The sequence below is a fragment of the Podarcis raffonei genome, chromosome 5 (genome assembly GCF_027172205.1).
Source record: "Podarcis raffonei isolate rPodRaf1 chromosome 5, rPodRaf1.pri, whole genome shotgun sequence".
Taxonomy (NCBI): domain Eukaryota; kingdom Metazoa; phylum Chordata; class Lepidosauria; order Squamata; family Lacertidae; genus Podarcis; species Podarcis raffonei.
This window is the reverse complement of record NC_070606.1, coordinates 101,796,927-101,808,026: the sequence shown is the minus strand read 5'-3', so window position 1 is coordinate 101,808,026 and position 11,100 is coordinate 101,796,927. Positions and strand designations below refer to the sequence as shown.

The following is an 11,100-nucleotide window of genomic DNA, read 5'->3' as shown; positions in this document are numbered from 1 at the left end:
ACCTAAGGCCCGGGGGCCGGGGGCGGCCCAATCGCCTTCTCAATCCGGCCCACGGGCAGTCCAGGAATCAGTGTGTTTTATATGAGTGGAATGTGTGCTTTGATTTAAAATGCACCTCTGGGTTCTTTGTGGGGCACAGGAATTCGCTCATATTTCCCCCCTTCAAAATCTAGTCCGGCCCCCGCAAGGCCTGAGGGACGGCGGACCGGCCCCCTGCTGGAAAAGAGGCTGAGTGGTGCTGTGGGACAGTGGAGGGGCTGGACTCTCCTTCCTTGGCCGGCCCTAGTCCTGCCTTGCAGGGGTTGGACTAGATGCCCCCGGGTCCCTTCCCTTCCCACTGGGCCACTCGGCCCCGACCAGGCCCGGGAGGAGGTCACGTGGCCCTTCCTTTGCCCCGCGGCTCTGGCGCCCCCTGGCGGCGAGCGGAGGAAGCCGCCCGGAACCGCAGGTCGCCGCCGGAGGTTCCCGCCGGAGCCTCCTCCGCGACGCGCCCGGCCGCGCCCTCCTACTGGCTGAGCCTGACCACGTGACGCGGAAGGAGTCCCGCCAATTGCAGTCCCCTTCCGGTTGCTGGCCCACGGGGCTCCGAGCAGAGGCGGCATCATGGGGAAGAAGAAGGCGGCGGCGGCGGCGGGGCTGGGCCGGGCGCTCATGCGGGAGCGCAGCGGGGGCCGCGGGGGCCGCCGGGCGGCAGAGGGATGGGTGAGTGGCGGGAGGGGCTCGACTAGATGGCTCTGGGGGGCCCTTTCCAGCTCTGCAGGGTCTGTGACTCCCTGCGAGGTGGGCTGAGGCTGCCCTGGGTCGGGCTGCGGCAGAGGTAGACTGCGCCTGAGCAGGGAGGCTCGTCCACCTCCCTGGAAGCTCCCCTGCACTAGGGAGTCTGAGAAAGACAAAGTCTATGCAAAGTCTGTGTAAAAGAACATGGTCAAAACGTGAATCGGTTGGCAGGTATTGATTGAGCTTCTGTGTGCAAATAGGATAATTTTATAAAATATGAAGTTAAGTAATATGGAGAAAATAAAGTGAGGTGCGTACTCAAGAAATCCAATTGGAGAACATAATGGGAAGATCAGAGGTCGTGTCAGAAATAGCTGCAGAATGATGTACAAAGCAAATACAGTATCAATTTAGGAACAAATGATTGTTTATTTGGTATTCTTTATTTTGTTTTTAACAATTACTGCTTATTTCTTTTATACAATGTTTCAACTAATAAAGCATGAAAAAGAGAAAGTCTCTCTCCCCCACCCCCGCACTTTCCCTTCCCTTCCTCCTGCTCCCTGTAGCTCAGCCATGAGGAGCCATGAGGAGTGGAGGCTTGAGGAGGAGGTGGTGGGGATGCCAGCCCTGCTTGCCCCCCTCACCCCTTGCCACTCCCAGACCCCCCTTCTCTGCTCCTGGGCCACGTGGGCTTCCAAGGCTCTGCATGCAGACCGCCCTAGGCTCAGCCCCCGGCAGCATCTCCAGGCAGGGTGGGGAATCACCTGCCCCCCCCATCTGAAACACTGGAGATCTGCTGCTGCTGCCAGCCCTTCTCAGTGGGGGGCAGCTTCCCGTGTCTGGAAAGCAGCTAAAGCAGAACCTCCTTGTGCCAAGGCGGTCTGCCATTGGCTACCCAGCACTGGAGAACAGGTGGAGGTAGCCGTCTTGCCCTGCCCAGAAGCTTCCTGGAAACATCTGGCCAGGTGTTTCTGGAAACATGATGCTGGCCTTGGTGGGCCCTGCAGCTGGCCTGGCGAGGGGGTTCAAATGCTCTGTTCTTCCCTCACAGCTGCACACCAGCGAATTGAACGACGGGTACGACTGGGGACGGCTAAACCTTCAGTCCGTCACCGAGCAGAACTCGCTGGAGGAGTTCTTGGCTACTGCTGAGCTGGCAGGAACCGAATTTGTGGCAGGTGAGTCCTTGGCGAGGTTGTTTCTGTGCTCCAAATCCTGACACTTTTGCTGCTCTTGACAGCTTCTGTTGCTCTGCAGAGAAGCTGAACATCAAGATTGTTCCTCCTGAGGCTCGGACTGGTTTGTTGACAACGGAAGAGACCCGGAAGATCCAAGAGTTGCATGAGCAGAACAAGCACTTCTTGTGCATCCCAAGAAGGTGAGTCTGTCGCAGAGTTCAGGGTGCTGGTGACCTTTCACGTTCTGTGCTGCCACCCACATCCCCTGTGTTATTTGCAGCCTGAGGGTGCTGCCGGTTTAGTAGCATTTCTGTGCCACATAAAACATGAGAGTGGAAAGTCCAAGAACCAGAGAGACACAACCTGTAGTGTGGTTGTAATGGCAAGAGATCTCTCTGGTTTGAAAATGGTGTTTGCGGTCAAAGCTGTAAAAGAGAACATAACATTCATAGCTTTTGATATGTCTGTGCTGATGAGCAGAGTATGGAAAATATGAGTTTGAACACTTACTACAAGAAAGTAAAATGTAGCTTGCTAAGCTAAGCTCAGACTTGGTGGGATGACTCCTGCGATTGGGATGCAGGAATTGAATCCTGTGACTTGATCAAAAAGAATGGATGCAATAGAAAGGGAAACAAGGAAAGAGTGACTTAGTTATCATTTGTTTGTTTATTACCAACCCTTCACTCTTTGGTTCCAGGGCGGGATACAGCTTTATAAACCATATTAAAAACAACTTAAAACAATAGAAATATAAGATGGGTCCTGAAAACATGCACCTGTACAGACTTCTGAGAGAGTGAACATGATAGTTCTGTGGAGAGCAGTTGGCTAAATATAGAAGCAAATATAGAAGCAAAAGTAAAAATACACAAAGAATATTGTGTCTGGGGCCTACCACAGACCAAACTAGGGTGTGTGTGTGTGTGTGTGTGCGCGCTGCTGTCCTGAAACAAACTGCAGATGCTTTAGGGAAGCAAGAATTTATGGTAACGTGGAATTCCACTATCCTGATATCCACTGGGAGGCAAGCTCTGCAAAGCATGAAATCTCTATCCCTCCACCACCCCATACTAATAAAACCCCCACAATCTGCCTTTGCTGATGACTTCCCCTGTGTCTGGTGAGAGCAGGCCACGTTGGGACAAGCGGACCAGTCCTGAGATGCTGAACCAAGCAGAAAGAGACAGCTTCCTGGAGTGGAGGAGGCGGCTCGCCAGGTAAGTGCCACCTGCTGCTGCTTCCTCTTGCGGGGCCTGGGCCTCTGGGGGCTTTCATTTCCCCTGACGCCACCTGGGAGCACAACATCTCAGGTTTCTTTCTGTCGAGGATTTTCACAGGGTGGAGCCATGCGCCAGTGTGGGCAGGGATCAAGAAGCCCACCGGAGCGGCAGCAATATTCAACAGGCGGTTCAGTACGCCTCCCTCTCGAATGCTGTTGCCTCAGTTAGGAAGCTGTCAGTCCGGATCAGAAGCCTCTGACCTGGGGAATCATCCTGGCCTCTAACACTCTCCTGCTTCCTCCTTTCCCGCCTTCCATTCCAGTCTGGAGGAAGAACAGAAACTCCTTTTGACCCCCTTTGAGCGGAACTTGGATTTTTGGCGCCAGCTGTGGCGAGTCCTTGAAAGAAGGTAAAGCTGGTCCTTGCCCTGTGACTCCCTCGCTGGGAAGCCGCGTGCTGGTGGTGGTGGGAATGGGTTGGAATCCTGTTCCAGAGACATGGAAAAAGGTTAAAGAATATTGGGGAATGATTTATAATGAGTTGCAAAGCATGTTTAAAACAACATTCCCAAAAGGTCCAGAGGCCTGTTATGAATAGTTCAGACTGAAGTTCCCAGGCGTCAGAAAAAAATTATTTATGTATGCAACAATGGCGGCTCAAGTTTTGTTAGCCCAAAGATGGAAAGTGAGGGAGGTCCCAAATACAGAGGACTGGCAGCTTGAGATGATAGAATTTGCAGAATGAGCAGGTTTAAAATACAGAATAAGAGAGCAAGAAGAACATCTCTTTAAAGAAGAGTGGCAAATCTTTGCTGAGTGCTTGGAAAATAACTGTGCACAGCTAAAGACGCTGGCAGCATTAAGATAAATTCAACAGTGTGGTTAATGTTTGAATGAAGTAAGTTGGAGAATTGACTAAAACAGTTACAGTGTGAAAGTGCCTGAATTGCTGGAGCTGGGATTCCCCCATCGGAATAGCTACATGCTATTGCTATGGTTGTTTCTCCAACCTGGGCTGCTCCTCCCTGATTGAGGCGAGGGGGGAGCTGGGGGCCAGTGAAGCAGCCGCCCCTTCCCTTTCCTCTTGCAGTGATGTTGTGGTTCAGATTGTGGATGCCAGAAACCCCCTTCTCTTCCGATGCCGCGATCTGGTAGGTGAAGCGAGCCGGGGAGCGGGATTTACTGGGCAGCTGTGGGGGGTTGTCCTTGCTCTGTGCTGCAGCTCCCAGGCTAGATCGCCGATGGCATCTCCCGGGAGGGCTGGGAGAGAGTCCCTTGCCTGGCAGCCTGGAGAGCTGCTGCTGCCAGTCAGTGCGGGCAATACTGAGTTAGATGGACCAGGGGTGTGCCTCAGGATAAGGCAGCTTCCTATGTTGCTGTGTGCCAAGCAAACCCAGACTCTGCCCAGACTCTTCAGGAGCACAGGAGACTGCTTTATCCTGGGCGAGACCCTTGGCCCATCTAGTGTCTACACTGGCTGGCAGCAGCGGCTCTCCAGGCTTCCAGTCAAGGCAGTCCCAGTCCTTATACTGAAGGAGACGGCCGGGACCTGGGAACTCCTGGTCACAAAGCCAGTGCTCTGCCTCTGAGCTCCTGTCCTTCCCCAGGAAGGTGAGCATTCTGGACCTGAGAAGCCCATCTAGTCCAGCCCCTCTTCCCACCCCAGGAAAGGAGAATCTTCCAAACACCCTTAGATAGCGCAAAGCACCCTCCAGGGAGGACAGAGGGGCCCGCCTGTCAATCGCCGCACGTCCTAAGGATGCCCAGCCAGCCGCTTTGGCCTGCCACTCTGCATGGGCCCAGTTGTTGTGGAGTGTGGGGCGGGTGGGGCTTGGCCATACAGGGAGGCCTCAGGAGGCCCCTGGGACGGAGGTTGCAGGGAGAGAGGGCCTCCCCCATGGGGCTCTTCTCCCTTTACTTTTCTTCACTGAGTCTGGAGGGTGATTCTGCTGCCCCCCCCCCGCCTTGGCTCTCCTCCCAGGAATGCTACGCCAAAGAGATCAGCCCCGAGAAGGAGAACCTCCTCCTGCTCAACAAGGCCGACCTGCTGAGTGAGGAGCAGCGCTGCGCCTGGGCCCGCTTCTTCCAGGACGAAGGGGTCCGCGTGGTCTTCTGGTCTGCTCTGGAGGAGGCCAGGCGCCTGGCAGAGGACAGCTCTCAGGTAGCAGACGCCTCCCGGGGCGGAGGGAGCAGCTTCCACAGGGGCAGCACTCAAGGCTTTGGCTTTTCAGAACGTTCCTTTTTCTAAAGAACCTTCCTGCCCCTGGGCAGGCAGGATCCTTTCCTTGCAAATACACCCAGAATCAAAACACTTTCTCTGGAAGAGAAGTGCTCAGGCTCTTAGAAAGCTCCCTAGACATCCTGCAACACAAGAGAAGCTCAGCCTTCCACTTTAACCTCCACGGGGCATAAGCAGTGAGCCGGTTCTGTCACAGTCGGCCTCCAGCCCAGCAGCCAGAAGATCTGGAGGGCACCAGGATGGGGGAGGTGGCTCTAGTCCCCCGTTCTTCTCCTTTCCAAGTTGGGCTTCATGTACCTGTGGATTTTCCTTTGGCCTCCAGAGGGAGGTGATCAGGCAGGCATTAGTTGGTTTTTGATAGAATCAGAGAGTTGGAAGAGAGGGATCCCAGGAACCATCCTGTTCTGCCCCCTGCAATGCAGAAATCTCAGCTGAAGCACCCCTGACAGATGGGCATCTCAGCTCTGCTTGAAAACCTCCAGTGGAGGAAAGTCTGCCACCTCCCAAGGGAGACTGTTCCACTGTCAAATGGCTCTTACCACCAGAAAGTTCTTCCTGACGTTGAGTCGGAATCTCCTTTTTTGCCGTTTGAATCCATTGATTTGGGCAGCAGGAAACAAGCTAGCTCCACCTTCTGGAGCAGCAGGAAACAAGCTAGCTCCACCTTCCAGGTAACAGCCATTCTGTGTTTCATGCTTCTATGTTCTAAGTGTTTAATTCTGATAGCCAGCCTTTTTGTTGCCGCTGCATGAGGTGCGATTCCTGACTTGTTTAATGAAAACCAGTGTTTGGCTGTGTTCTGCTGAGCCTGCAGGCAGAGGCACCTGCCCTGAATTCTGTCCCATTTGCTCAGGGGTCAGAAGCTGCGCAAGAGCCAGGCCTGGATGAGGACCATTCCAGCGAGGAGGAGATGCAGACCTCAAGCCGCCACGTGGAAAGGGGACCCGGCGCTCTCTCGTGGCCTCCTGGGAACAAAGAGCCCAGCAGCAGCGAAGAGGAAGACAGCGACGTCTATGAGGACTGTGCGGAAGAGGAGGAGGAGGACGCCTGGCTGACCTGCTCTGAAGACGAGGAGAGCAGAGCCCCTCTTGGGTCCGTGGGGCAGAGCAGGACTGATTCCCCCCAGAGCCAGAGGGCAGCAGGACCCCCTCAGGGCCTGCCGCTCAGGAACAGCAGCCGCTTAGTGCAAAAGGAGGAACTCCTGGAGATCTTGAGGACGGTTCACTCTGGGAGGAAGGTCAGGGAAGGCGAAGTCACTGTTGGGCTGGTGAGTTGGGGGACTGACTTGGAGCAGGGCTGCTTGTCCCTCCTCTGGCGCGGCAGGGAGGAGCCGGTGTGCCAGGCCTGCCTCTGTGCCAGCCGCTTCCTCCCTTCCTCTCCCTAGGTGGGCTACCCCAACGTCGGGAAGAGTTCGACCATCAACACCATCCTGGGCAAGAAGAAGGTCTCTGTGTCGGCCACGCCGGGTCACACCAAGCACTTCCAGGTACTGCCTGGCTGACCGGCTGTGGAGGGTATGGCTGCTGCTGCTGCTGCTGCCAGGCCGGGAGGGGCAGGGGTGAGGGCTGGGTCAGTCCTGCAGGGGGCCCCGCTTCCAGGGGAGGAAGTTTTCTGCACCTGCCCGGAGCTGAGCGCCTCTGCTGTTCCCGCCCCCCTGTAGACGCTGTACGTGGATCCGGCCCTCTGCCTCTGCGACTGCCCTGGCCTGGTGATGCCCTCCTTTGTCTCCACCAAGGCGGAAATGATCTGCAGCGGGATCTTGCCCATCGACCAGATGAGGGACCACGTTCCCCCCGTCTCTCTCATATCCTTTGCTTTTTTCTGGGGGTTGGGGGTGGGGGTGGATAAACTCAGTCAGTTCTCCATCTGCAGAGCAGCCAAGGCTGGCCAGGGGTCCTCAGCTTCAGCCCTGCCCCAGACAGGAGTTGGCTATATTGGGGTGGGGGCTTTCTAGTCGCCTTGAGTTCCCCTCAGTTGCCTTTGGGTAGCTTTGCCGGGAAGGGCAGGGTTCAAGGGCAGCTGCACCTGCTCCAGCTCACAAAGACAGGGCATCTCCTGATCCGCTGCTGTTTCAGGAAAGTGCCCCTCCAGATGCAGCAGAGGAGCAGGGCAGAGAGAGGCAGCCTCAGCTGCAAGGAAAAGAGCTGTCTTGGGAGGTGAGGCGGGCAGCTGCCAGGGTGGGGGGCCTGGTCTCGCTTTGGGCACCCTTCTCCCCCCTCCCCACCGCTTGCTCCTTCACTGGCTCACGTCTGCCAGCGTATCCCCCGGCCGGTCCTGGAGGCCACCTACAGGATCAACATCATCCGGCCTCGAGAGGACGAGCCGCCCGATCGGCCGCCCACGTCCGAGGAGCTGCTGACGGCCTACGGATGTGAGTTGCCGCCCTGCGAGGGGCTGTGCGCTGGGGTCTCGGCTCCCTCCGAGGGGCTGCTCCTCCTTTGGCCCAGGAGGGCTGACCTGATTATGGATTTAGAAAAGTAACTTCTCTATAGCTTTGTCTCAACAAAACATAAAACGGAACATTAAAGATCCTGTCTGTCTGTCTGTCTGTCTCATGGGACCAGGGCCCTGCAGGATCTGATTTCTTTCCGCTGGGCCTGTAAGACAGAGTTGTTCTGCCTGGCCTTTCCTTTGGCTTGGAATCAACTTGATCCCCTCCTCTTTCCTTTCTCCTCCTGTGATGGAACTCCTACTTGGGGACTTCCCTGGCTTTTTTCTGGCCCACGTAGGACCAGTCTGGATAGTTGGCCTTGGTGACGACTTGACATTTTTATCCCCCCAAAAGTTTTTGAGTTTCCACTGAAATGAGGCTGCATGTTAATGTTTTAATGTTGTATTTTAATCTTGTTTTTAAAGCTGTATTTCATTCAATTGTTTTTATATTTGGTGTTAGCTGCCCTGAGCCCAGTCTTGGCTGGGGAGGGTGGGGTATAAATTATTATTATTATTATTGTTGTTGTTATTATCACAAAGGTAAAAGTGGACAACGGGATGTCTCAGGCGCCTGCATAGGCCTGGTGGAAGAGAACCCTTTTCAGCAGCGCTTAGGTGTTGGCACAGAACCCCCTGGCGCAGAGAGCCCTTCGTCTGCCAGAGCTGCTCCGGCTCATTTCTGTGGCAGCCTGCCCTGTCCCCTCCATACAAACATCAGAAGAGCCTGCAGCTGGATCAGGCCCAAGGGGACCTGTCTCACCCAGCAGCCTCTTCTCCCAGGGGCCACCCAGATGCCCCCAGTGGGGAGTCAGGGAGCAGAACGTGAGCACAGGAGCAGCAGCAGCAGCAGCTGCTATTCAGAAGCATGGCTGCCTTCAGCCGTGGACGTGGCACATAATGGCTGTGGCCAGGAGCCTTCGATCGGCATCTCCTCCATGAATTCATCGAATCCTCTTGTAAAGCTGTCCAAGTGGGTGGCCATCGCTGCCTCCTGCAGCAGAGAGTTCCAGGGTTTCACTCTGCGCTGCGTGAAGAAGATTGCTTTATCGGTCCTGAACGGTCCTTTCAGTTTCATGGGGTGCCCCTGAGTTCTAGTGTTAGGAGAGAGGGAAGACACCTTTTCTGTGTTCTGCATGCCATGCCTCACTTTGTGGATTTCGACCATGTCGCCTGATACTTGCCTTTTCTCTAAGCTAAAAAGTTCCTTGTCTCTTTCCTCCCTTCCTTCCGCCTGGCCCAAGACATGAGAGGCTTCATGACGGATCATGGGCAGCCCGATCAGCCCCGCTCGGCTCGCTATGTGCTGAAGGACTACGTCAGTGTAAGTGCCGGGGACTCCTGAGCCCCCCCTCAAGGCTCTCAGGAGGAAGAGGGGCGTGCTGGAAGCGGAGTAAATAAATGTGTCCTGGTGGGGAGACGGAACCCCTTACCTGCTCCATGTCTTGACTCCCATTTCTCCCTCTCCTGCTGCTGCCTCTCCCCCCGCCCCCCATTTTCTGACAGGGCAAGCTGCTCTACTGCCACCCGCCTCCTGGCACTGACCCCCAGGACTTCCAGTTGCGTCACGAAAGATGCCCCTTGCAGAGCAAGGCCGGGCAGCGTGAGGCCGGGGGGCTGCCTGGCAGGAGCACCAGAGCAAAGCAGATCGAGAATGTGGTGGACTCTGCCTTCTTCCACCAGGTCAGGGGCTGTGTGCATGCATGCGGGGGGCGGGGGGGGGGGACAAACCAGGCACCCGCTCTGCTCCGACGCCTGCTTGGGTGAAATATAGTGCACCTGGTCAAATCCTGCTTGGCCTCTTGGGCTGCCCCCTGCCTTCCTCTTTGCCCACACAACTTGGCCTCTGGGCTCCCCAGGTGGGCCTGTCCCCCCCATGTCACCTGGAGGCTCCCCCTTGACACAGCCTGCCTCTTTCTCCCAGGAGAACGTCCGGGCCCTGACCAGAGGCAGCCAGTGCCTGATGGGCAACCGAGCGGGAGGCCCTTCTTCTGCGACCAGCGCCGAGGACGCCCGAGGCAAACCCTGGAAGAAGCACGGCAACAGGAACAAGAAGGAGAAGATCCGCCGCGTCACCAAGCACCTGGAGGCTTGACTCTGTGCGCCTCTGCCCCTCTCTGGGCAGGATCTCGCCTCTACCAGAGAAGAGAGGCAAGAAGAGGCTCCCCGCCCCTGTGGCTGAGCCCACGGGCTGGACTCCCCCCTCCCCATGCAGGGGACTGTCCCTTGGCGGGCCTGACCAAGGAGAGGCGCTCCGGCCCTGTGAGGCTCTCTGGTCAAAGCGCCTGGAAGAGGAGGAGGAGGAGCTGCTTGGCACCCACTTCACCTCGTGGCCCAAGCCTGGAGCAGGAGGCCGTTCTCCACTTGCTGGCAATAAATTTTTCTTACCTTTGCTATCATTGTCTTTCTGCAAGTGTGGCAGGTGGATCAAGATGCGACCCTGTCCTGTCCTGACCATTCAGGTGCACTTTCTGACACCTCCTCCCCCATGGCACCAGACCCCCTCGCAGCCCCTGTTTCCAGAACCCTTGACAAACAAGTTCCAAGGCTTAGAGGGAAGCTCTGATTCTACTTTGCCAGTCTGAAAGGGCTCCTCTCTGGGCACTGCCCATTCCTGCCTGTCTTCCGGGCAGGACTTCAAGTTCTTTCTTTTTGGCCTGTGAAAAGGGCCCCCTCTGCCACCCAGCCTTTCCCCCCAGGCTGTTCTGCAACCTGCCAGGGTCCTGGGCCCTCCAGCTGGGAGAGGGGCACCTCCAGAGCCAGATGGTTTTCTCCCAACAGATTCCAGTGGCAAAAAAGGAAATTCCCACTAAACACCCAGAAGAAATTTCTGGCAGTGAGAGCTGCTCAACAGGAGAACAGTCTTTCTCAGGAGGGGGTGGGCTCTCCTTCCTCAGGAGTTTTAAAGCAGAAGTGGGATGGCATCTGTCAGCTGGGATTCCTACAATGCAGGGGGCTGGACTAGCTGGCCGTTGGGGGTCCCACTCTGCAATTCTGGGATGATGGGTGCTTTGGGCAGCAGCCAAGGAAGAGGAGCGATGCATCTCTCTACGGCTCAAGGAGACTCAGCCCTTCTCTGGCAGGAGAGGGTGCTGAAGGCCGAGGCTTGTGCAGTGGGGGCTTTGGGGTGCGCAAACAATCCTTGCAGCCCTGCTTGAATTTGTGGGCAGCAGGGCCCCACTGTCGATGCTCAGGGGGCAGGAGGGCAGGAGCAGAGACCTGGCCCTCCTTTGCGTCCTCTCCTCCTTGCCAGCCAGGTCGTGAGTTGCAAACCCGCCTTGGAAGCCCCCTTCCTTCCTTGCTGTGGGGGA

General features: G+C 56.3%; 1 protein-coding gene across 1 annotated transcript; it reads left to right on the top strand.

Moving 5' to 3' along the window:
* The first annotated feature begins 543 nt into the window (after positions 1-543).
* LSG1 (large 60S subunit nuclear export GTPase 1) lies at positions 544-10,181 on the top strand. The gene is made up of 14 exons (XM_053390899.1): positions 544-702; positions 1,772-1,898; positions 1,978-2,098; positions 3,032-3,118; positions 3,444-3,530; positions 4,211-4,271; positions 5,102-5,281; positions 6,213-6,626; positions 6,744-6,845; positions 7,020-7,163; positions 7,607-7,730; positions 9,034-9,113; positions 9,296-9,472; positions 9,714-10,181. Exons 1-14 carry the CDS (start codon positions 604-606, stop codon positions 9,882-9,884), a joined length of 1,974 nt encoding a protein of 657 aa, XP_053246874.1. The 5' UTR covers positions 544-603; the 3' UTR covers positions 9,885-10,181.
* The last annotated feature ends 919 nt before the right edge of the window (positions 10,182-11,100 follow it).

Coding starts and splice junctions, on each gene's coding strand:
- LSG1 (XM_053390899.1), top strand. CDS start 604: ATGGGGAAGAAGAAGGCGGCGGCGGCGGCGGGGCTGGGCCGGGCGCTC. Junction 4,272..5,101: donor TCTTCCGATGCCGCGATCTG/GTAGGTGAAGCG, acceptor CTCTCCTCCCAG/GAATGCTACGCCAAAGAGAT. Junction 9,114..9,295: donor TGCTGAAGGACTACGTCAGT/GTAAGTGCCGGG, acceptor ATTTTCTGACAG/GGCAAGCTGCTCTACTGCCA.